We start from the raw sequence: 24,613 nt of genomic DNA on the forward strand, positions 1-24,613 counted from the left end.
CCCCCCCCCTTAGGTTTGATAAGGTATAATAAGGTATTATATTAGCGTGTCCATCTTGAATTTTCGTTGCAGATGAAACATATCAGCTTAAAAAAAATCTGGGGAGAACCCTGCCTACAAATAATAAAGCAAGGTACATGAAACAAATTGCTTTTGTTTTCCAACCATCTTAATAATTTTACAATTTATATTAATTTTTAAAGGTCAGTTTTAATTTTCTCGGTTGAGAATGACCAATTTCTTAACTGTAAAGTTTGAATGGGGTATATATCTTTTATTACTACAAAGTCACTAAAATATCAATAAACACTCAATGGATATGAATTTGAGTGAAGTTTATATATATCTTTTTTTAAGTTATATATTGTACTTTAAGTAGTGACATTAAATCTATATACTCACTTGACGTACCAGATTGACGAGAGTCTGATGACCCATCCTGATTCCTACGTGGGTTGACTGTGGTCTGAACATTATCATAGGTTGGTTTGTTGTTCGGAATAGAAGCCGTTAAACCACCACACCTTTCTGTTGAACTGTTGGTCTGGTCTTTTGTAAGTGTTTGGTCAGTGTCAGATGGCCTCTTCCGTTTTGATTTGTTGGGGATTTCTGCTGTCCCATCTGAGGGAGACACCTCTGGCAGCTCCATGATCAGAGGCGGCCGTTCTGTACCATGACCACAACCACCAGCTCTGTACAGCACATGCCGATTGTTCTTTCCCAACTGGTCGTCTCTACCATATATTTTTGAGCGAAACTTATTCACTTTATAAGAAAATCCTGTAATATCGTCAACATTAAGATTGCTAGACTTCCTCTTTTGTCTCCAGTTGTCCTCCTGATTTGTGGGACCAGATTCTGTACCACCTGTGATGTCTAAATCAGTGACCCCAGATTGTGATAACTCAATAACAGCAGATCTTTCAACGCGTTTTCTCATACTTCGGCGTCCAGTTGAGTCAATTTCTTTACTACTAATATCACTTATTCTAGCTGACCTCCTTAAACATCTTCTGCTTTCCAGTTGATCATCTTCACTGTCACTAGATGCTGTCCTGTTTTTCCCTTTACTCACTGTCTCCTTATTCTCTTGTTCCCTCGCATAACAGTTTCTTTTCTGCAATTCCCTTCTCTGTAACTCTCTATTATCCGTTTTCCTGCAATGAGTATGTCCCTTATCCAAATTCCCATGGCCACTGTACCCAACTCCATTATGTAATTGTCTACTAGAAGTTTGCTGCTTTTCCAATTCCCTATTCTTAGGCTGTCTACTGTTGGTTTCGAATTCTCTGTCCTCAGATTCCCTGTCAGGGAATTCTGAGTCGTCCCTCTCATTATTTCTAGTTGGTTTCTTCCTTGTCTGCTTACCTGTGGTTTCATGGTTCTTGGTGAAGATGGGTTTCTTACCACTTAACACTTTGTCCTGGGTGGTTTTCCAGACTGGCCGTTCACTTACATGAAACTGAAAGTAATATCTTGACGTCTGCAAATCTTTGCCGTTCTGTTGGAACCCAATTTTATGACAAATAGCCCAGTCTTTTTTGAGAGGCTTCACCATCAAGTGATTGGTGAATATGGGTGGGATGGGTTTATCACTCTGAGCTAAATGAAGTACAGCCCGAAACACCTGCTCCAGTTCTAAATGGAACTCCATGCTGTCACACTTCCTGACCTCCTGACCAAAGATGACCTTGACTTTGTACACAGTGTCGTCGTGACAAACAAGACAACAGCCATCACTGTTTATAGAGATTTCACTGAAAAGCATGGTTTCCATTTCCGATCCCACCTGTGCTAAAAAAAAGTAAAAAAGAAAATTAAATAAAAGAATTTCATCCTGCAATAACTTTTATCCTGCAATAACAGTAAAAGTATTTAATGAATCAGGCTCATTATTATATTCATGGTTAAATCTTCAATTTCATAAACCACCTGTTCCTCTAGCCATTTACTTCTGATCATAAATTTATTCAACTGTATACGTACATCTGTGTGGAAAGAATATTTTTCCTCAGACTTAAGGACCCCTGCCCCTGCTAATGTTCAGGGGTTTTGCCAGCTATTTTGGGAAAGGGCCCCTGAGCAGGAATTGGGGAAAATATCAGTGTTCTGAGTGACTTCTCACATGCACACGTACAGGTATGAGAAAATATCATATGTTTGGAAAAAATAAAACCTGCCATGTGATTAGCAGTCATCTAGCTGTTTCTTACAGTGAAATGTATAGCAATAATTAAATAAACACATCAATTTTCAGTGTTTTGTTAATTCAATTTCAAAGTTTCGTTATTTATGTACTCAGATTGAATGCTCCTTCATAGATGGTAATACAAGTAGTTTTGAACATTGCACTTTGTGACTGGAAACTTGTATAAAAATGTTGTTTTTTTTTTATCCAATTTCGAAAATAAAGACTGAAATCGGTCATTCTTCAATTGAGAATGAGTCCCTGTAACCGGACCCTATAAACACCTGGCAAAAACTGTGACGTTATATCTTAAGGTATTTGATACAGGCTCATGTCGGTGTATACATTGTATAGTATGCTCATAACCTTTCCTCCAAATGAAAAAGAAATATGGAAGTTGCTTAATTAGTATGTTCCCATGTCAAGAACAATGTCAATAATGACCTTTGCAGAAATTATTTGTCGAAAATATTGTTGATTTTGTCTGGAAAGTAACTTTTGAAAGCAGAACTTGAGTGGCGAAAAATTGCATTTATATTATATTTCATGAAAAAAACTTACCTGTACATGCATTCCTGAAACATCCGTGTATTCACTATTATCGAGAAAAATTGAAGAAAATGCTTCAAATCTCAAGAATGTAACCTGTTAAATTCTTATAACTATAAATCTGATGAACATGCTATCACAATTGGTACAATTTTGACAGTTTTTTAGTTATCTTTAAAAATTCAGATCTTGCATCTGGATCCAATATTTTTTCGAATTTTGACCAAGACTACCTATGGTGGTTAATTTTCAGGAAAAGTTTTATATCTAAGTAATTTGCTTTTGAAAATAGAACGCTTAACCCGCAGTGAGATTTCATCCGTTTTTTGGCCGTTATTAGTACCCATATCACAGACTATGAAACTTTTTTTTTATTTCTACTAGTTGATGTGCCGAATACAACAAAATATATTTCTTTTATAAATACCATATAGTGAACTATAATTGTATATATTCACTTTTATATTATCCTGTTATAAGGACCAGAAATCAACATTTAAATATGCTTTTATTTAACCCCTTCAAATTCCTCCACAATTTCGTCGACATACGTCGTTTTTACTGGTATTCTGATATGTTTACTTTGATGTCTTCATGCACTCTTAAAATGTTCCTTAATTTGTAGAAAAACAATTTACTAGCATTGACAGCCTTGTCAACCATTTACTGCAATTAGCACCGAGATATGGGTTTTGTCAATGTGTACAATGTATGTAATGAATTTAAACTCAATAACTACCAACGGGCCTCATATTAATGAGTTTAGTTGACGAGATGTCTGTCGCATAGACCACAGGGGCACGTTACAAATATCTGAAATACACACATATGCTATACTTATATGGGTCATAACACACATAAACATACACTGTATGTTTATGTGTGTTGTGACCAATATCAGTATAGCATGTGTGTATTTCAGACATTTGTACCATGCCCCTGTGCACAGACAAAAAAAATAAAAGATTCGTTGTGTTACAAGATATTTTACAACTGTTTTGATTAATAATCTAAATTTTCCCTTCTTATACAAAATATTTGAAGGCTTTAACTGTGTTAAATACTATGGTTACGTTATTTACGTCATATCTTATGTATTATGACGTCATATGGCATTTTCGTCACAGGGTGGCGAATTTGGGTGCATGGCGATTTTGCCTGCACTTTACCGATCCGCGACCAAAATCTCAGAAGAGCATCTTCTTAGTTGTTCTTTTAGTTAATACCATTAGATCTTAGAACATAGGATGGTTAAGGGAATATACTGGCTGAAATGTTCAGTTTAGGGTAAAACATCGAGTCTCCCTACAAAATATGGAGAGCATTTCAACATTCAGAGGGTGATCTAAAGTCAGCAAACTTCGATTTTCTGATCGAATGTTGACCGTACGTGCGTACATTGGATTTTTCGTACATTGTTATCTTTTTGTGTACTTACTGGTCAGAAGTGAAATACAATGTCGTAATAATTGTTCCGTCTGCGTTCCCTTTCAAATATGGCGGCAGTAGGACACAAACTTAGGCTCATACTACATTACGGCATATGTACCTATAAAACCAACAAAGGTCCGGAAGAGTCCGCTGCAACACAGGAGAGACCGCTATTTTAATACACTAATCGTCTGGGCCTTTGTATCTTTTGTTATTTCCATTCTATATATATATATGATTTGGTAATTGGAGATAAATAACAATTTTGACAATTATGACAATTTTGATATCATACATTTTGATATTTGAAGAGTCCGGTGCAACACAGGAGAGACCGCTATTTTGATACACTAATCGTCCGGGCCTTTATATCTTTTGTTATTTCAATTCTATATATAGTATGATTTGATAATTGGAGGTAAATAACATTTTTGATAATTATGTCAAATTTGACAAATTTGACAATTATGACAAATTTGACGACAATTATGACAAATTTGACAATTTTGATATCATACATTTTGATATTTGAAGAGTCCGGTACAACACAAGAGAGACCGCTATTTTAATACACTAATCGTCCGGGCCTTTATAACTTTTGTTTTTATAATTTATAATTTCCATTCTTATGATTTGATAATTGGAGGTTATTTTATGACAATTTTGATATCAAACACCTTTTCGGTGTGTTCTCCTTTCTAATTCGGCCCCTCTGGCTGATATCAGGACACTCGTGGTATATTATTAAAATGGTCATATATCATAAACTTTTTATCATTTGTCTTTTTGATAATTTTTTTTTTTTAAACCCAGTAAAAACATTTGTAGGAAGTGGTCTGATCAACCTCACAGGGACCTGATACTTTGTTACATCTATATTTCGACCTATTCTAAACTTGGCCCCATGGGTGTTCAGAGTAATTTTATATGTTTTAGGGGTTTAGATCGACTTTCGGTAAAAATGACACCTCAATGATCATATTTAGGTTGTATACAAGTGTCATTTTCCCCGGGAATCTATCATTATTTCAGTAATTTCTTTGGTTATAATGAATTTCTTGTACGGCCACATTTTGATCTGACAGGAAATCTGTTTAGAAGGTAGTTAATGAGTTTTGTGTGAATTACTGGGATATATAAGGAACCCGTGATTGACCACAGGAAATCATCATCCAAGTGGAATGGCTGGTGATATACATATCTACTCTTTCGAAAAAATATTCGCTACGTTTATTTATTTATTTCCAATTCAACAGACCCAAGGGTCCACTTACAGAATGGATAACAACATTACAACACAAGTATAAAATATCACAGTCAGTTATGCATGTAACACAGACTAAAAGATACTCATATGTAAAACAAAAGGAATTAGTGATATTAAAAACCTTGGATTTTGAAGATGGTCTTTGGTATTCCGATAGATGAACATCAGAGCAGAGACGTATATATTATACGTCTCTGTTCAGCATTATGTTTCCCCCTAACTTTCATCTGTCGGGTGATGACTTGTACCGTCTATGGTTTGTATATAACGGGTTTTTTTGACAGTGATAATGCATTTCATTTATGCATATTTTCCTTGAAGTTGATCCTTATACATTTCCCCGTTATCTAACCTGAGGACATTGTTGTTAAATGGAAAATTGGAAGACACGTGCTCTACATACTAACTTCAGGTACCCCCTGGTGACATCCGTTTGGTGTCATACCTTGATACATGTATAAAGGTGTGTCTTGGGCCTCCTGCTGCCAGGTGTTATCTGAGTGCCAACATACTTACCAACAATAGGCAAGTGTTGCTTTATGAAACAATGGCAAGTCAATTATATACTGTTTCATAAAATCTGCATTTCACCTGTGAATAACCGATATTTACCTGTGTTTCATACAACACATTCTCTCAGATCAACCATTAATAGCTCATTTTTACCGTTTTCAGTTGTAGCATCTTTTTACTAAAAGTAAGCACTGGAAAGTGTTTCTTTACATTCTATATTTTATTCAAACTTTGTGTACTCTCATTTCAAAAATCTTAAAAAACTAAACTTAAAAACAAATGAGGTAACATACAGATCCATTTAACTCTGGCAACTGATATAGCTATATATAGCTGTATAGAAATACAATATTTTATCAACATTTTATTACAAAATACATCAAAGAAAAGTTTAAAAAATGAAAATTTACAGTTATGAAAATTAAAAGTAAACCTCTAGTGACTTTGCTTTATTTCTATAAAAACTTTAACACATATTGCTGCATACAGGTATCAATTATAGATGGATATAGCTATATCGTTTTTTTTTACAGTTACATAGTTCAGTCGGACCTGACATACATGTATGATGAAACTGAACTATTTTAGAACATATTAAGCTCAGATGATTAAAAGAAATGAAAATGCCTAAAAAATCATTTATAAAATGTCAAAACAAAAACAACAAAAAATAGCAAAAAATCTGCCAAATATGCAGCATGCTGAAGAGATAAGTTCTCTATCAAGATAGAAACTTAACAATTTATAAATCCTGTTCATTTCTTTAATTTGACAACCCATTCTAATCGTGGCATCGTCTATTAGGGCTGTCACAATATATCGGAGAACAGGTATATCACAATACATTGGTATATCATATCGTATCACAAAACAGAGATGAAATATTGCTGTATCGCAATATTTTTCAAAAGCATATTTGTATGTACGTTATGTATCTGCTTGGTGTTTTAACTTTGCAAATTACTACAAATTCTAACAAATATGCAAATTTAAATCATGAAGCAGGCTTTTAATAGTTCAAATTTTGTAATCGATGGTTGGTTTGACAAAAATCTTAAATCCATATTATATTTCATCATCATCATCAATCTTTATTTCCTCCGATATGGAGATAAATTGTACATAAACATAAAATGTAAACATTGAAACACATGATACATATATATACACATTTACAAAAACAGTAGACACTGAGGAAAACAATTTCCTTGGTCCAGTTCAGTGAATATAAATCTCAGGTTAACATTCATACACATTCTCTCCCTCCCACATGCACACAGGACGCACACACGCACGCACGCATCCTCACACACGCACACACATGCACGCATCATCAAATACGCGCGCATACTTCCTTGCACATACACGCACACGCACACACACCAATCATCAGAATTACGCACGCACACATCATCACACACACGAGCACGAACACTTCCTCACACACGCACGCACTCACCCTCACACACTTAAGCTTACACACACCTCAGAAACGCACGCACACATCCTTGCACACACTCGAACGCACCATTCCTCACACACGCACGCACATATCACTGTTATGCGCTACCACCAATATTCAGCTAGTATTTACACATACTAATTAATCAGTAATTAGTGATAGGATAATAGCCAAATATAAGCTTTCTCAGACCATACGATTTCGAATGATCATCATATGTCATCACAGTTCAATATATGTTATATTATATAATTACTTTATATATTATTGGTAAGAAAACACAATCGGGTTCAGCAAATAGATGAGTAGCAGTGCCTGCTCAGTTATTGCTATAATAGATGTGCATAGCTTCCCTGATGAAGGCTGCACACTTAAATCTGAAATCGTCTCTGGTAGGGTGGTCTGGCAAGTCTGGGACTAGGGTCTCTGCACCAAAAAGTGAACACAGGAAGTCCTCGTCTTCCATGTCATTTAGATAACAATAAACTTGTGGTCCATACGCAAGCATAACATTAGTCAGGAAGCGGTTTTTCAGTGACCTGGTTGATTGACACGACACACATATATGGCGGGTCGTGTCTTGGATGTCTATCTGACAACAGGTACATCGTCGGATTTGATTTGAATTAACACAGGTCAAACCATTACACAGGAAGTACACTTGTCTAATATGCTTTGTACATGTGCAAGCAGCCCTCAGAACATAGGGATGGTACGTCGAATGAATTCGTCTAAATCTAATAAAGTCATCATCGTTGGATAGCCTCGTTCTTAAGGCAATATTTTCAAAACGGCTAATGGCTCTCTTTACGACACGTTTCCACTCACCATTCCCCGGGAATTTGAACTCTCGCTGGTACTAATCGAGACAGGATCTTGGGGTGTATTTGTGAATTATTGCAACAATATCCGGGATGAAACCTCCTCGCCAATAATGTAGCTATAAAGACGGACTAAGAACATTTTTTTACAATGTATCTACAATCTAGGTTAATCAGTTGTGCTAGGAAGATGAGTTTCCGTTGGTCGATAGTGGCGCCTATTCGCTGGATTCCCAATATGCTTTCTGCAATGTCTGACCGTGTCCTTTTCCCTACGTTTAGGATAAATTTGTCAGCGTAATGCTGGAACGTATTTAAATTACGGATGTCCGCCTGGTTGATTTGCGACCAATGTTCGCATCCAAAGAGAATTGATGGAATGACGACTTTCCTGTATATATTAACTTCCACTAGAGCATTCATGGAAGTCGACTTTGCATTAATTCCAAGAACAGCATGGATGACACTTCTTCCTTTTTCACATGCTTTAGCAACCCGTTCGCCATTGTTCATCCTATTGGAAACTGGGACGCCGAGGTGAAGATGTGATAATGCAATTTGAATAGGATTGGTTCCTATTGACCAGGAAAACGAGGGTTCCCTTGGAATGAATCTGCCTATCACGATAATAGAGCACTTGGAACTATTGAATCTATACTGCCATGTCGTGCTGTAGGTGTGACAGATATTTAACATATTTTGCAAAAAATCAACCAAAACCATGCTGAAGATATAAGTTCTCTATCAAGATAGAAACTTAAGAATTTATAAATCCTTTTCATTTCTTTAATTTGACAACCCGTTCTAATCGTGGCATCGTCTATTAGGGCTGTCACAATATATCGGATAACAGGTATATCACAATACATTGGTATATCATATCGTATCACAATACAGAGATGAAATATTGCTGTATAGCAATATTTTTCAAAAGCATATTTTCATGTATCTGCTTGGTATTTTAACTTTGCAAATTACTACAAATTCAAACAAATATGCAAATTTAAATCATGAAGATGGCTTTTAATAGTTTAAATTTGTAATCGATGGTTGGTTTGACAAAAATCTTAAATCCATATTATATTTGGTTAAGTTTGATACATGTAACATTCTGACAACGACTTATTATAAAATTGAGCACATCCTTCTTTTGACAATATATAGGGATGCGTATCACAATATTTTCATTCTGTATTGCAAATATCGTGATACACTATTGGTGTATTGTGACACCCTAGCTGGTATAACGTAGCTTTCTGACGACAATTTTTTTTTTATATATTGCGTCGTCAGTAACCAGGTATTAATATTAGTACTATGTGACACCCTGTCATCTATATTACATTGTTTCTGATTTATATATTTCAAAGAAACAGATTTGACACCAGTGTTGGATTTCTACAAGCTTGGATGAACCTTTTGTTACTTGAAATGCCAGCTAAATATAACAGGTGCTCTCTCATTCGTTATGTTATTCTTGGCAATTGTTTTTTACAGTATACAGAATAAATCAATACAATATCGCCCAAGTTTGTTATCAGAACTCAACGAATGTTTGCACATTTTCTCCTCTTTTTGTTTTTGTTGTTGTTTTTTTAAATAGGAAAGTGAAACTTATTATAGGTTACCCCGACCTTCGTTGTTTTGCCATCTTAATTTGTTCTTATTTTAAGTACTGTATTTATTTATCTGCTGATTAACGATTGATTAAACAAGTTCCGAAGATTTCTTATTTAAATTATTGGAAATTATATCGAAAACAAAAATCCAGCAGGTCCAACCGCTCATGAGCTTTACCTAATTGACAGGAACTGAGACAAATCTGGCTACATGCATATTTAGGACGATGAAAGCAAAGAAGTTGTGATGGGTCATGGTTTTATCATTCACATGAAATAAATACAGGCCAAGTTGGTGCAATAGCTGTATCAACATGCATCCAGTATGAGTAACAAGTGTTCATTAAACATTGCATCAAATTGCATCGGATGATCCTAAGATAAGCATCCCTGTACTGCAGATTAAATTCAGTTGAATAAACGTCTTTCTCGTTTAAATGCAAGCAAACTAAATTAAAGCCTTTCATTCTTTTTTCTGCGACACTATTTTTATTTATGCGTTTCAATTTTATTCTCAAAACGATATTGTTGATTTTTTTCCGACTGTTATCTTTCTAATTTCTTCTTAAAACTTAATAAAAGTAAAAGTTCCACATATAACATGGGTTATAAAGCTGTTTAAATTTAGAAAATATAAAACTGTTTTAGACGTTTTTCTTGTTCAGTTTTTGGTCAATTAGTAAAACATCAAAAATGTTCGTTTTGATTGCTCAATGTTACACTTGAAATCTGTGCCTTCAAACCCTGCATAGAACGTTTCGACAAAAGTAGACGAACCGGTTAATCCAGAGTGTATAACCTGTACGATACTGTCGCAATCTTTTGTAACTCGAAGAGAGGTAATCTTCACAGATTCCTTTACCGGTTTTCATTTCCTACATCCGGTTTTCTGTTTTACAACTTCCGGTTATGGAGTTTATGCCATAACAATATGTACGAAATTAATTTAAAGTGGACGTGAAACTATCGGGCACTTGTGCCAGAAAATCGCATAAATATGGCGGAGGCTGCTGACCATAAACGGGGACGCGACACCATGCCAAGGCAGGGCAAAGTTGAAAATGGTGAGTCTGACTGATTTGTCATTGTAAAACTATTCACAGTTCACCTGTTCAAACGTTCGGGTCATTCCAATGTGATAGTATACTGAGTGATGTTTGGCGTTTAAAATATACACATGTATCATAATATCTTATCATATCATATAGCTGTAGAATGTCAGAGACCTGTGTGTTATAAGAAGATTTTTTTTGCATGAATGTTTCCCACTCAATTAAATAAAAACGGTAAACTGGAAATAGCTTACCAATCGAGCCATCGTAAGACACTGCAGAGTGTCATCATTATGGTTTGGTTTCAACAAATTTTATTGTATTTACGAAAGGATTAGACAACAGGCAGTGCCTATATTAATCTTCTCCTGAACCGGTGCAACATATATATACATTTACACAGAATAATAAGATATATTTACAAAATTACCGATAATTAATTACTTATTGAAATAGATGGACATTTATATGGAAAATATGTTTGAATTAATGATATGGCTGAGTGTTTAAACTACACACACTTATCAGGTCGGGGAAAACCACTAACTTGCGTATATACGCAAACTCGCCTATTATAAGCCAATAAGGGTATGGATTTGTTACTAAAAATAGCCAAAATCACTTTAATATTAACTTTCTCATTTTTGTTTGTCCAAGTCTTATTTATTCAGTCATGAAACATAATGTGCATGTGGGAAAGTACCAAAAATAGATGCAATACTTCCGCTAAAGTTACATCAAGTTTCTAAGTAGCCAACGCTTTCAGTAAACATCTTTTAGCAAAATATTATTTATCTTGTTGTATATTAATGCGATTTTTAATAATATCTTGCTAAAGTTACTGTTAAAGCGATTTGGGTTATTTTTAGTAACAAATCCATACTCCAACTGGCGTATAGTAGGTGAGTTTGCGTATTATACGCAAGGTGGTGGTTTTCCCCGACCTGTTAATATCAAGGCTCACTATGGTTCCATGAAAATAAGTATGATTTGTGTATTGGCCACCATGCTCTGGTCTAATAAAACCTTTTAACTTAGGACAGTTTACGATATGATATAACGAGACAAAAAAAGGGCTCTAGTCTACCCGAACAAGGAATAAGATAACTGGGTGCACAACACAGATCACAGGGACATGTCACATACTATATAATGGAGGACACATATACAAGTGTTGTCAGTACATATACATATGAAGTATACTGTGATGCTGACTGAACATTTCATGCTACACCATAGAAAACAAAAATCCAGCAGGTCCAACCGCTCATGTGCTTTACCCAATTGACAGGAACTGGGACAAATTTGGCTACATGCATATTTAGGCCGATGTAAGCAAAGAAGTTGGGATGGGTTATGGTTTTAATTATCATTCACATGAAATAAATACAGGCCAAGCTGGTGAGACAGTGAAACTTAACCATTTTTCTGATTACTCCATTACTGTTGACTTGGTTGAATTTTTGTTGGTGCAATTGCTGTATCAACATGCATCCAGTATAAGTAATAAGTGTCCATTAAACATTGCATCAAAGAGTGCATCGGATGATCCTAAGATAAGCATCCCTGTGATGCAGATTTAATTGGTTCCCAGATATGCTTTCCGAGGATGTTAATGTTAACAAAATCTTGATTTAGATCAAAGTTTTTCATGTGTTGGTGGGGAGTAAAACATCTTACACATATTCTGTTTTGATAAAAAAATTGTTAAAAATCATGTAAAACTATCAGAGAAAAGGGATAAAGGGTAGCCATAGTTTCCTATGGCGCTGACATCAGACTTAGACATTTTGACAGATAGATGTCTGGTCATCTATCTGTCAAAATGTCTAAGTCTGGTGTCAGGGCCACTTAAACTTAAAACGTAAACTTTAACTACTATATATATGCTCTCAGCCTGTCAGGCCAAGACAACTTAAGGCCTTTTGACAATTCAGCACTAAATGCATGTAGATAAAAAATTCAGAACACTGTGTAGTGTTATGCAACATTAAGCATGTTTTCTGATTGTGTAAAATGTATTTAAAAATGGTATATGTACATGGTCATATGACTAAGTATGTTCACAGCATGGCTCACTCTTGCTCGCTTGACCCAACCACGCACTCCAAGTGCTTTTTAAAATGTATCTAGAACTCCCCACTGTCCCCAGTTTGTCAGTTGACGTTTAATACTGTGTATATATAACACAACATTCATGAAAACTAGAGAGAAAGGCATCAGGCTAATTGTCTGATGTTTCAATTAGTGAACTGTAGTAGCTTGCCATTTCATATTATTAAACTCCATTTAAACTCATGGAATCAATAATATAGTACACATGCAAGTGTACTGTTGACTACATTTCGTTGTTTGTTTTCCACCGCAAGCAAGATTAATATTTTTCTTAACAGTAAATTATATAACTGTCAATTCTATTAAGAGTCCCTGAATTAAGCTTCCAAGAAATATTCATAACCAAATATTAATTAATTAGATGAATTTAATGTCTATTTGGTCATAGAAGGCAATAGCTGTAATTTAATCCTTTGGTTCCTGTTTATTCCATTTTCTTTCCAGTGAAACACTTTTTTGTTAATTCACAGTATTGATCTTTTAAGGATCCCTGTCCCACTGCAAACAAAAGAAGAGAATTAGACTGTTGTTTTTCATACATACATACAGTGACCTAGCTCCCCTTAATTTCATTTTGGATATAACTGTCCTGGGGATTAAAAATATGATAGGCCAGACATGTCGAGACAACTGCTGTTCATCCTCAGTACGTGGCTCATCTGTTTAGAGTGAACAAATATTATCAAAATTCTGAGGTTACATGTTCCTATCCCATAAGTCTCCAACCCTAATTCATTTTAATTTTCAGAAAGCTGTTGTTGATTTCATTTGTATATTTCATCTTTATTATCTTTTCATGTAAGTTCTGCAAGAAATGTGTTTCTTTTCAGAAAAAAAGTTAAAGCTACATGTGTACAGTCATATCAGTAGAAAACCTCCCAAATTAATTATAGATACATTTGTTTGGCAATGCCCAATGGTACAGGGATCGATGCACTCGGCCTTAACATTCAACAGAATTTTGTAAGCCATATCTATATTATACTTCATTCATTCCATGTATGTGAATACATCTTGAGAGGTTATACACCAACATATGACAAGTTAAGGTCACAGTGCCTTACATAAATGGTTTTTGTCTCGCCGCCACAAAGTGGAAGCGAGACTAATGTGTTGCTTTTCTGGCGACGGCTCCGGCGTCGACATTAAGTTTTTACGTTTAAGTTAGTTTCACTGAAAGTATTTATAAGTGCTAGACCAACCAAACTTGGACCATAGATGCATCCTAGGTAGTGCATCTTAACCCATGCATCAAATGCTACTTTCGATGGTCCATTGATCATGACTTTTTCAGCATCTCCATCAACATGATTTTTTTGTATTTAAATTAGTTTCTCTGATGTGTGCATTGATGGTCAAAGCAGGGCATAGGCGAGACATATCAATCCGAATGGCTTGTTTAAATTTAGTTCAATGCAACTTTAACTCCATTTTCAGGGAAGTTGGAGTGTGAGAGCATTTGTGCTTCAGTACGAACATTTTCAAGTTTTTACCTAAATTCTGTTTGTTTGGCTTGTTTACTACATGTGTATGGCAATGTAAATGGCTTGTAATATTATAAATGTAGGTAATCAATCCTGCACTGAAGACAAAGGTTTGTATTTTTCCAACAAAATTCCATAAATCTATTTATTCCTAATACATGTAAATTTGCTAGTTTAAGCAGACTGCATCATTTGGTTTGCCTGTGTTTACCATCTACTTTTTAGACCACTATTTTCTTGTTATCGCTATTTCTCAGAAAGAACAGGAGGGATTTCCCCAAATATCCAAATTTTAGAGAAAAAACAACAACAATATGGCAACTATAGATAACAGTTGAACTTTGTTAACCCTTTCCCCCCTAGATAACTTTTGTAGACTCTACCATACATTGATCTGGATGAGTCCATTATGGTCTACACTGGTGAAAGGGTTAATTTGATCACTTTCGTTTCTAGAGAAAATGTCAGTACCAGGTATTCCGTCTTTCCTTATTGCAGAGTTATCTTCTCTTGGGAGCAGGTATTGATTGTTACGTCATTGGTTTGTGTGAGAAAATTACGTCGTTTTCTCAAAAATTGATAACGTTACTCTCACAAACCAATGACGTAACAATCAATACCTGCTCACAAGAGAAGTTCATAAACTCTGCAATACGCAAAGATGGAATATGGTCCCACACCAGATGTCTCTGTCAAAATGTCCAAATCCTGTATCAGGGCCAGAGGAAACTCAGGCTAGATAGATATATTACCCCAACAAATTTTCCAATCAATAAAACACAATTAATGTTGTTGTGGGACCCTACGTACTGGTACTGACATTCTCTCTAGGAACAAAAGTGATCCGATTAACAAAGTTCAACTGTTATCTGTAGTTGCTATATTGTTGTTGTTTTTTCTCTAAAATTTGGATATTTGGGGTTCAAATAGCAGAATCTTGCAGAATCTGGCTTGGTGCTGAATTTCCCTCATCTGGTCACTAGTTGGTGCCTGTTCAATGACCAACCCTCACAAATACCAAGTTCACGCAAAAAAAGAGCTTGGTAATATTGATTATAATGGGATACCTGAACCGGCCCCATTGTCAATTTTGATACTACATAACCTTTGGGGAGCAAAATAAAATTTGTAGATCCCCAGTAAGAAGTTCTTGAGTGGGTAAATCACCACAGACAAGCACTAGTTTAGTGTTTGCAGTTCCAGATTCGACTACTGAGAGTATTTAGAAGCTATATTTTTACTCATCATCAGTTAATCAGGATTTTAATTTCTTTTAATTTTCTAACAGGTAATAACCAGGATTTTTTCCCCAAAGTATTCTATTGTATTTTATATAACTGGCTATATCATTATAAAGTGTTATGCATGAAAACATTTTGATTACCAACAATTCATCATAAAATGTTTTATCTCTTTACCTATATAAACTACACGGCTGTTCTTTTTTATAACTCTTTCAACTGTTGCTTCTAAGACTTCTTATCTATTAGACGGGTGTAATCATAATCCTATTGGTACATTTGAGTGGTTTTACCTTGGTTTTCCGACACTAGTGGTGAAAAGCTTTCGACACTAGAGGTGATCAGTTTGGTTATCCAGCAGACAAATTTATAATCAGAATTAGTTTTGTATATAGACAGTCAGTTCTTTCAGCATTTCACTTTGACATAATTTTAACAGAATTCAATATTTTATTACTGTAGTTTTTCTACAATGATATATGTCATAACAGTATAAAAAGTTCCAGATAAATCTTAATTTGGAGAAAATGGTAAAAGTAGATGATTGTGGTGACCAAACACATTTAGCTTTTAAACCTTAAAACAGACAAGATTATCAAATTTGATCATTCATATTTTGGTTTATAATAAATGTAAATTATATTTTTTTTTATTAAAATGTCTTGAGTTGTTAGTTGGTACATGTGTCTTCAGGGGGACGGGTGTAAAAAAAACAAGTTTTAAGGCAATCAGTGTTTTGTGTAAATATAAATTGAAGTTTTTTGTTTATTTAAAGAAAAACAGATAACCATTTCTGATTACGACATACAGATCATGATCCAATTTATGACCATATGATTTCTAATTGGCTATTATAGCTAAGCTAGCAGAACTTTATTTTGGGCTATATAGCTAGTGGATTATCATGATCAGTAGACTTATGTTATAGCCCATGCAGGGCTAGTTTCTGGAAGGAGAATGTTTACACCCCTGGTCTTCAGTACACCGTAATGTAATTAGGTGTTGATCAGCTCTGGAACGTTTTGCTGTTGTTTAACACCATCCCGGTACTGTAAGTACCTGTAACCAGATACTATATCACACCACCCCGGTACTTTAAGTACCTGTGACCAGATAGTATATAACACCATACCGGTATTGTTAGAACCTGTGACCAGATACTTATAATATAACACCATCCTGGACTGTAAGTATCTGGTTACAGGTACTTTCAGCACCGGGATGTTGTTATATAGTATCTGGGCACAGGAACTTACAGTACCGGTATAGTGTTATATAGTATCTGTTATTGCCCTTGTTATAGCTATTCCGTCTTTTCGTATTGCAGAGTTATCAGCTCTTGTGAACAGGTATTGATTGTTACGTCATTGGTTTGTGAGAGTAACGTTATCAATTTTTGAGAAAACGACGTAATTTTCTCACACAAACCAATGACGTAACAATCAATACCTGCTCACAAGAGCTGATAACTCTGCAATACGAAAAGACGGAATAGCTATAACAAGGGCAATAACTATTTTACTATATAACACCATCCAGGTGCTGTAAGTACCTGTAAACAGATACTATATAACACAATCCCGGTACTGTAAGTGACTGTGACCAGATACTATATAACTCCATCCCGGTGCTGTAAGTACCAGTGACCAGATACTATATAGTATCTGGTTACAAGTACTTACAGTACCGGGCTGGTGTTATATAGTATCTGGCCCCACGTACTTACAGTACCGGGATTGTGTTATATAGTATCTGCTTCCAGGTACTTACAGTAACGGTATGGTGTTATATACTATCTGGTCACAGGTACTTACAGTATCGGTATGGTGTTATATATTATCTGGTTACAAGTACTTACAGTACCGGTATAGTGTTATATAGTATCTAATAGTTATTGCCCTTGTTATAGCTATTCCGTCTTTTCGTATTGCAGAGTTATCAGCTCTTGTGAACAGGTATTGATTGTTACGTCATTAGTTTGTGTGTGAAAATGACGTCGTTTTCTCAAATAATTATGACATTACTCTCACAAACAAATGATGTAACAACACTATACCGGTACTGTAAGTTCCTGTAACCAGATTCTATATAACCCCATCCCGGTACTGTAAGGACCTGTAACCAGATACTTTATAACACCATACCGGTACTGTGAGTACCCTTAACCAGATACTATATAACGCCATCCCGGTACTGTAAGTGCCTGTGACCAGATACTATACCTGCTCACAAGAGCTGATAACTCTGCAATACGAAAAGACGGAATAGCTATAACAAGGGCAATAACTATTTTACTATATAACACCATCCTGGACTGTAAGTATCTGGTTACAGGTACTATATAACACCATCCCGGCGCTGTAAGTACCTGTAACCGGATACTATATAACACCATACCGGTCCTGTAAGAACCTGTAACAAGATACTATATAGCACCATCCCGGTGCTGTACGTACCTGTGACCAGATACTTATAATATAACACCATCCTGGACTGTAAGTATCTGGTTACAGGTATTTACAGTACCGGGATGGTCTTATATAGTATCTGGTTAAGGGTACTTCCAGTACCAGGATGGTGTTATATTATAAGTATCTGGTCGCAGGTACTTACAGTACCAGTATGGTGTTATATTATAAGTATCTGGTCACAGGTTCTAACAATACCGGTATGGTGTTATAAAGTATCTGGTTACAGGTATTTACAGTACCGGGATGGTGTGATATAGTATCTGGTTACAGGTACTATATAACACCATCCAGGTGCTGTAAGTACCTGTGACCAGATACCATATAACACCATCCCGGTGCTGAAAGTACCTGTAACCAGACACTATATAACACCATCCCGGGACTGTAAGTACCTGTAACCATATACTATATAACACCATACCGGAACTGTAAGTACTTGTAACCAGATAATATATAACACCATACCGGAACTGTAAGTACTTGTAACCAGATAATATATAACACCATACCGGAACTGTAAGTACTTGTAACCAGATAATATATAACACCATACCGGTACTGTGAGTACCCTTAACCAGATACTATATAGTATCTGGTTAAGGGTACTTCCAGTACCAGGATGGTGTTATATTATAAGTATCTGGTCGCAGGTTCTAACAGTACCTGTAGGGTGTTATACAGTATCTGGTTACAGGTATTTACAGTACCGGGATGGTGCTATATAGTATCTTGTTACAGGTACTTACAGTAACGGCATGGTGTTATATAGTATATGGTCACAGGTCAGCAGACGACAACAATGGTGAATAAACAAGCTGATCATCTTAATTGTTGTGTTTTGTTCTGTTATGGTGCAAAATAAAATAGTTATTGCCCTTGTTATAGCTATTCCGTCTTTTCGTATTGCAGAGTTATCAGCTCTTGTGAGCAGGTATTGATTGTTACATCATTTGTTTGTGAGAGTAATGTCATAATTATTTGAGAAAACGACGTCATTTTCTCACACAAACTAATGCCGTAACAATCAATTCCTGCTCACAAGAGCTGATAACTCTGCAATACGAAAAGACGGAATAGCTATAACAAGGGCAATAACTATTTTATTTTGCACCATAACAGAACAAAACACAACAATTAAGATGATCAGCTTGTTTATTCACCATTGTTGTCGTCTGCTGACCTGTGACCATATACTACATAACACCATCCCGGTACCGTAAGTACCTGTAACCAGATATTATATAACACCATCCCGGGGCTGTAAGTACCTGTAACCAGATACTATATAACACCATACCGGTACTGTTAGAACCTGTGACCAGATACTTATAATATAACACCATCCTGGTACTGTAAGTACCCTTAACCAGATACTATATATAATGTCAGTGAGTTAACAGTTATAATATTGTCAGTAAGAGAGTATTTCAGGAAGTGTAAAAATCATAGATGAACATTTTTGCTACAATTTATTTCATTAATTTTACAGTAAGCAATTTATCTTTTGATAATATCTTTTTGTACATTGATAAATAAATAAATTATATAAGATTCAATTACTTTTATGTGATAAGTTCACAATGGCCTTGTCAACATCTCAACACCTTTGAACGGTACATATCAATATCAGGATAAAAGTACATCAAGTTAAAAAATATTAACAGGCATTATTTTGTAAACCTCTTTTTTTCGTTTGATTATAGAGTGAGTCATGACAGCAAAATGCTTTCGGATTAAGTGTGAATTTTTGATGCATGTATGTTCATACTTCAAAGATTTGTTTAAGGTGCATACAGCCATACAAAGCTTTATGCTCATGCCAGCTAGCACTTGTTGGACAACTTTGCCCTATATTGTCATAATGTACAGAATTGTTGTTTGCTGTTTATCGCAGCTGCCAGTGTTTTTTCTGTCTCTTTGTATTTTATGTAAACAAACTGATTTTGATATATATTTAAAGCTAAATTTCATATTTGTATAAAAAGATATTGCTACAATTTTCCAACAATAATATGCACATGCATATGTATATATCTTAATAGAACTAGGAAATAAATAAAACAAATTGACTTAAACAAATTAAAGACTACAGGGAAAGATGATTATTTGTTTACCTGATATCAGTCATGTTTTATTATGGCAAATTATAAGGGGAAACACAACATTTTGTTTCCATATTCCGTCTTTTCATATTGAAGAGTTATCAGCTCTTGTGAGCAGGTATTGATTGTTACGTCATTAGTTTGTGTGAGAAAATGACGTCGTTTTCTCAAATAATTATGACATTACTCTCACAAACAAATGATGTAACAATCAATACCTGTTCACAAGAGCTGATAACTCTGCAATACGAAAAGACGGAATAGCTATAACAAGGGCAATAACTATTTTATTTTGCACCATAACAGAACAAAACACAACAATTAAGATGATCAGCTTGTTTATTCACCATTGTTGTCGTCTGCTGCAGTCGCTAGGAGATGGGGAAACTCAAGCAATTTCTGAGGGAAGCTCAATCTTTTATTTCCCAGACATGTGATTAACATGATCCAATGAGTTATGTTGTTATACATATGTAAATGATGTACACTATTAATGATGACAGTTAAAATTGTAAATGTATTATTATATGTATACTGTCATGTGTTGTCTCTTCAAACCTGTGTATATTGAAGAAAATCATATCATTGAAAATAATTACTATAAGCCGTCTCTCTGACTGCCTGTTACAAGTATTAAGAGTGCTATTGAAACAGTCGATATTTTCTGAGAGCTAATTTCCTGACTCCGCACATATTGTAGCTTAGTGAGTTGTTTTTAGCTGATAAATTTGGCAGTTTGTTTCAATGCTATGATCTTCATTATACACTAAAAACTAAAACGGACACAATATGTAATAGTATACACATATAATACATTTCAATTCTAACTCTCATCACTATACTTCATCTGCATGTACATGTATATTAAAAAACATAATTTATTGGATCATATCAATTAGTTTCAAGTTGTGATACCAGCCATTTGTGCTCCTTGCTTGATACTTATAAAGGAAACATGTTTTCGAAAATTCAGAAATGAACTAAGCACAAGTTATTTACTAGTAATATAAACTGTATATATATATATATATGTCATTGACATTAAACCTCTAATTCATATATATTGGTCAGGACTGTTTGTGAAATATACAAAATTTGATGAAAATGAATCCTCCATAAGAACAGTAGAGGAAATTGTTTTGAAGTATTTGCCACTCAACTGTGAAAACATGTTTTCACAAAGTTATGTACATAACAATATAGCATGTATACACACATTAATGTCTGGTCTGACAGCAGCAGCAGATGTTTTGGAAAGTTCAACATCTCTGGATTATTTTTCTTTATAAATTTGCTGTGTTACAAACTTTGGCACATCATCATGTGCACTATTGTAATTGTGTACGGAGGGTAAAGTGCCTGCTACCATACTGTTTATAATGAGATGTAACAGATTTCAACAAAGTATAGTCAACTTATAAACTAAATTGTATAAGGCCCTACAGCTGTGAAATCAAGCTAACAAGTGAGAATACCAGTTGGCTTGTAAACAGACTTAGGAAGTAACAAATGGTATATAGACATGATCAAGGGTAAGGATATACCGAAGTTCGAGGTAACCAACAACAAACTTGTCCATTATATATATATGGCATAATATAAAGGCAGGCAGCTTTGCCAGTCAGAGAAGCGGATACTGATCATGATGATCCGTAATGTTTAAAAAGTGGACGTATGTCCTTGAATGGACACCATATTACTAAATAGGAGATACAATTTTCTAAATTATGTGTATACAGTGGTATAGTAAACAATTCTGATGGAATATACAGTGTGGTTGCCGTGATACATAGTGCATATATTATATTCTAAAAGTAATTATACACAGCCGAGTTAAGTTTTTGACAAATTGGACAAACGCTGTGAATTAGTGATTGTTATTCAATGGAATTTGTGTTTCCAGCAAGGATTTTATCTTATTTTTAATTAGTCTATGTCAATAAAATTTGGGATTTAATTAGAAGTGAAATTTGTATCAACTGACATAAACATGAATATTTGTGAAAAGAAATAATTACTATACCTATATATACAATGTATTAATGCAGTTAAAATTCCTTCCTGATAAATATCTAAGCTGAGGTTTAGTCTAGCTTATTACAAAAGATGTTTAAGAGTTTAAATACTGTATAATGTGAAATCGCATACTCAAATTAATTTTTCAAACATGCCATACAGATATGACCAGAAGTTTCGGTGAGTTTGTATGTGTGTGTGTTTTTTTTAACCTGGCCATATATGACCAATTGCCAGCTTGATTGACACCATCAGCTGTAATTTAGTGAGTGTACTGACATATAGTTTAAAACCTATAATGATGGAGGATGCTGATCCTACGTACATGCACCGACGGTATCGCCTGCACAACATCTCACTGATGCGGAAATTCAGGACACAAAGTAAATGGCCAAGACAACGAGTGTTTTTATTGGTGATGAGCATGTTGATGATGATGTAGATTGTGGTGTAGATTTTGTATAAATGTCAATGATAATAGCAGTAAAGCATTTTCTATCATTTGTTACCTACTCTGTAAATGTCTGTTGAATGTCTAGCTGTATGTATCACGATACAAAAAATTAGGGTTTATATTGTACATCGTATATTTGCCATGTTTCAGTGTAAGTATATATATGCCATTTTGTTGTGTATATAGCACTTTGTATATAAATGCCTAGTTTTAGTGTAAGTATAACACTTTGTATATAATTGCCTAGTTTTTGTGTAAGTATAACACTTTGTATATAATTGCCATGTTTTTGTGTAAATATAACACTGTACATGTTTGCCATGTTTTTGTGTAAATATAACACTTTGTATATATATAATTGCCTAGTTTTAGTGTAAATATAACATTTTGTATATATATATTTGCCTAGTTTTAGTGTAAATATAACACTGTATATGTTTAATTGCCATGATTCTTTGTAAATACAACACGTTGTATATATTTGCCCTGTTTCTGTGTAAATATAACACTTTGTATATATTTGCCTTAAAGTTTTAATGTAAATATCATACTTTGTACATTTTTGTTTTATATATATTTGCATGGTACTGTTGGTGTATATAACTCTTTGTATATATTTGCCGTGTTTCAGTGTGTAAGCAGTGGCTTGTACATGAAGATGGAGCCTTGGCTTATGAGATACAAAACAAAGAGAGTAAGTACAGAATATATCCTACCAGTAAATGGCATGTTTTCAAGGAATGCGGGTTGTTTCGCTTTGAATTACATTAGCAATACAGATAATTTAGATTCACCCTAAATCCAGCAAGAAAATTTAAAAACCGCTGTTCAATCCCTATGTATTTTGAAGTTATGAATATCAGTGTTTTTAATGATTGAAAACTTAATGTTTCATGAACAATCATGTTGTTGGAAAAACTTTAGGTGTATGTTGTGTTGAGTTCTGGTCCACCATGTATGAGCTTATCGACAAAAAATACAAGTTAGACTATAAGGAAAATGTCGAATGAAACTGCATTATATAAGCCATACACTACTAACAGGCCAAAACCACGACCTGACACCGTTTTCAAGTTTAGTTTAGACCACACTTACACCAAGTATTTATAAGGCTGATTCTGCTGAAACTTTCTTTTAGTAATCGTAAAGGAGTAGATGGGATATTAGTTAATCTGCTCGCAAATCAAAGAACAAAGCAGAATCCATTCAATCCATTGATGGTTTAACAGCTTTAGATATATACGGTAATTGAAAGCATTCAAACAAATATATAGTATTGTGTTATATGCCAGTTTAAACTGATGAATGTGTCAATATGAATAATTTTCATAAATGGGTTTTCACCTTTATTCAAGTGCATAACCATAACTTTGACCTATCTTTGGGGTCACATGCCAGTAGCTTGAATGACTGGAGTGAAGAGCTATCAAATGTGTTCAAGTAAATGAAATTGACTCACACTTTTAGTTATAAGTATGGCTTATCAATGTGTCAAAATTAATCGCTTTAAAGGAAACAGATATTTAGCCATTAGCTTGCTGAGGTGACTTAACATTAAATTGATTACCTTATTGATATGAATTCACAGTTGAACGACACTATGGCATCAACCGGTTCAACCGGAGGACGGTTCGTGACGACATCCCTGTGGCTAAGGTCCTGCAGACTGACGAGGAGGTTCGGCAGCAGGAGGAGCGCTACAGTGAGCTACAGGCTCTCAGAGTACAGTATGTAGTCCAAATAACAGTATCATAACAATGGATATCTCCAGAGGCTCCTGATATTCTAAGACATCCCTTATCTAGTAGATTAAATGGATGAAGGTAAT

The 24,613-nt window shown here is 34.8% G+C and overlaps 2 protein-coding genes across 5 annotated transcripts in view; one reads left to right on the forward strand and one right to left on the reverse strand.

The window, feature by feature from the left end:
- The window catches only part of LOC110445125, a 6,726-nt gene extending 2,465 nt beyond the window's left edge, over window positions 1-4,261 (reverse strand). The window contains exons 1-2 of one of the 2 annotated variants that reach the window (XM_021489543.1): window positions 4,176-4,261; window positions 412-1,794 (exon numbers count right to left, since the gene is read on the reverse strand). In XM_021489543.1, the coding sequence (XP_021345218.1) occupies window positions 412-1,777 (1,366 nt within the window). In that variant the 5' untranslated portion in view covers window positions 1,778-1,794; window positions 4,176-4,261. Of the gene's footprint in view, window positions 1-402; window positions 1,795-4,175 lie in introns of both variants that reach the window. The other variant, XM_021489542.1, reaches the window with a different exon arrangement.
- Window positions 4,262-10,747: 6,486 nt separating this feature from the next.
- The window catches only part of LOC110445127 (mediator of RNA polymerase II transcription subunit 15-like), a 33,017-nt gene continuing 19,151 nt past the window's right edge, over window positions 10,748-24,613 (forward strand). For all 3 annotated transcript variants that reach the window (XM_021489547.1, XM_021489545.1, XM_021489546.1), the window contains exons 1-3: window positions 10,748-10,914; window positions 23,417-23,479; window positions 24,374-24,512. In XM_021489547.1, coding sequence (XP_021345222.1) covers window positions 10,848-10,914; window positions 23,417-23,479; window positions 24,374-24,512 — 269 coding nt within the window. In that variant the 5' untranslated portion in view covers window positions 10,748-10,847. The remainder of the gene's footprint in view (window positions 10,915-23,416; window positions 23,480-24,373; window positions 24,513-24,613) is intronic.

The sequence above is a fragment of the Mizuhopecten yessoensis genome, unplaced genomic scaffold (genome assembly GCF_002113885.1).
Source record: "Mizuhopecten yessoensis strain PY_sf001 unplaced genomic scaffold, ASM211388v2 scaffold2087, whole genome shotgun sequence".
NCBI classification, from domain to species: Eukaryota; Metazoa; Mollusca; class Bivalvia; order Pectinida; family Pectinidae; genus Mizuhopecten; species Mizuhopecten yessoensis.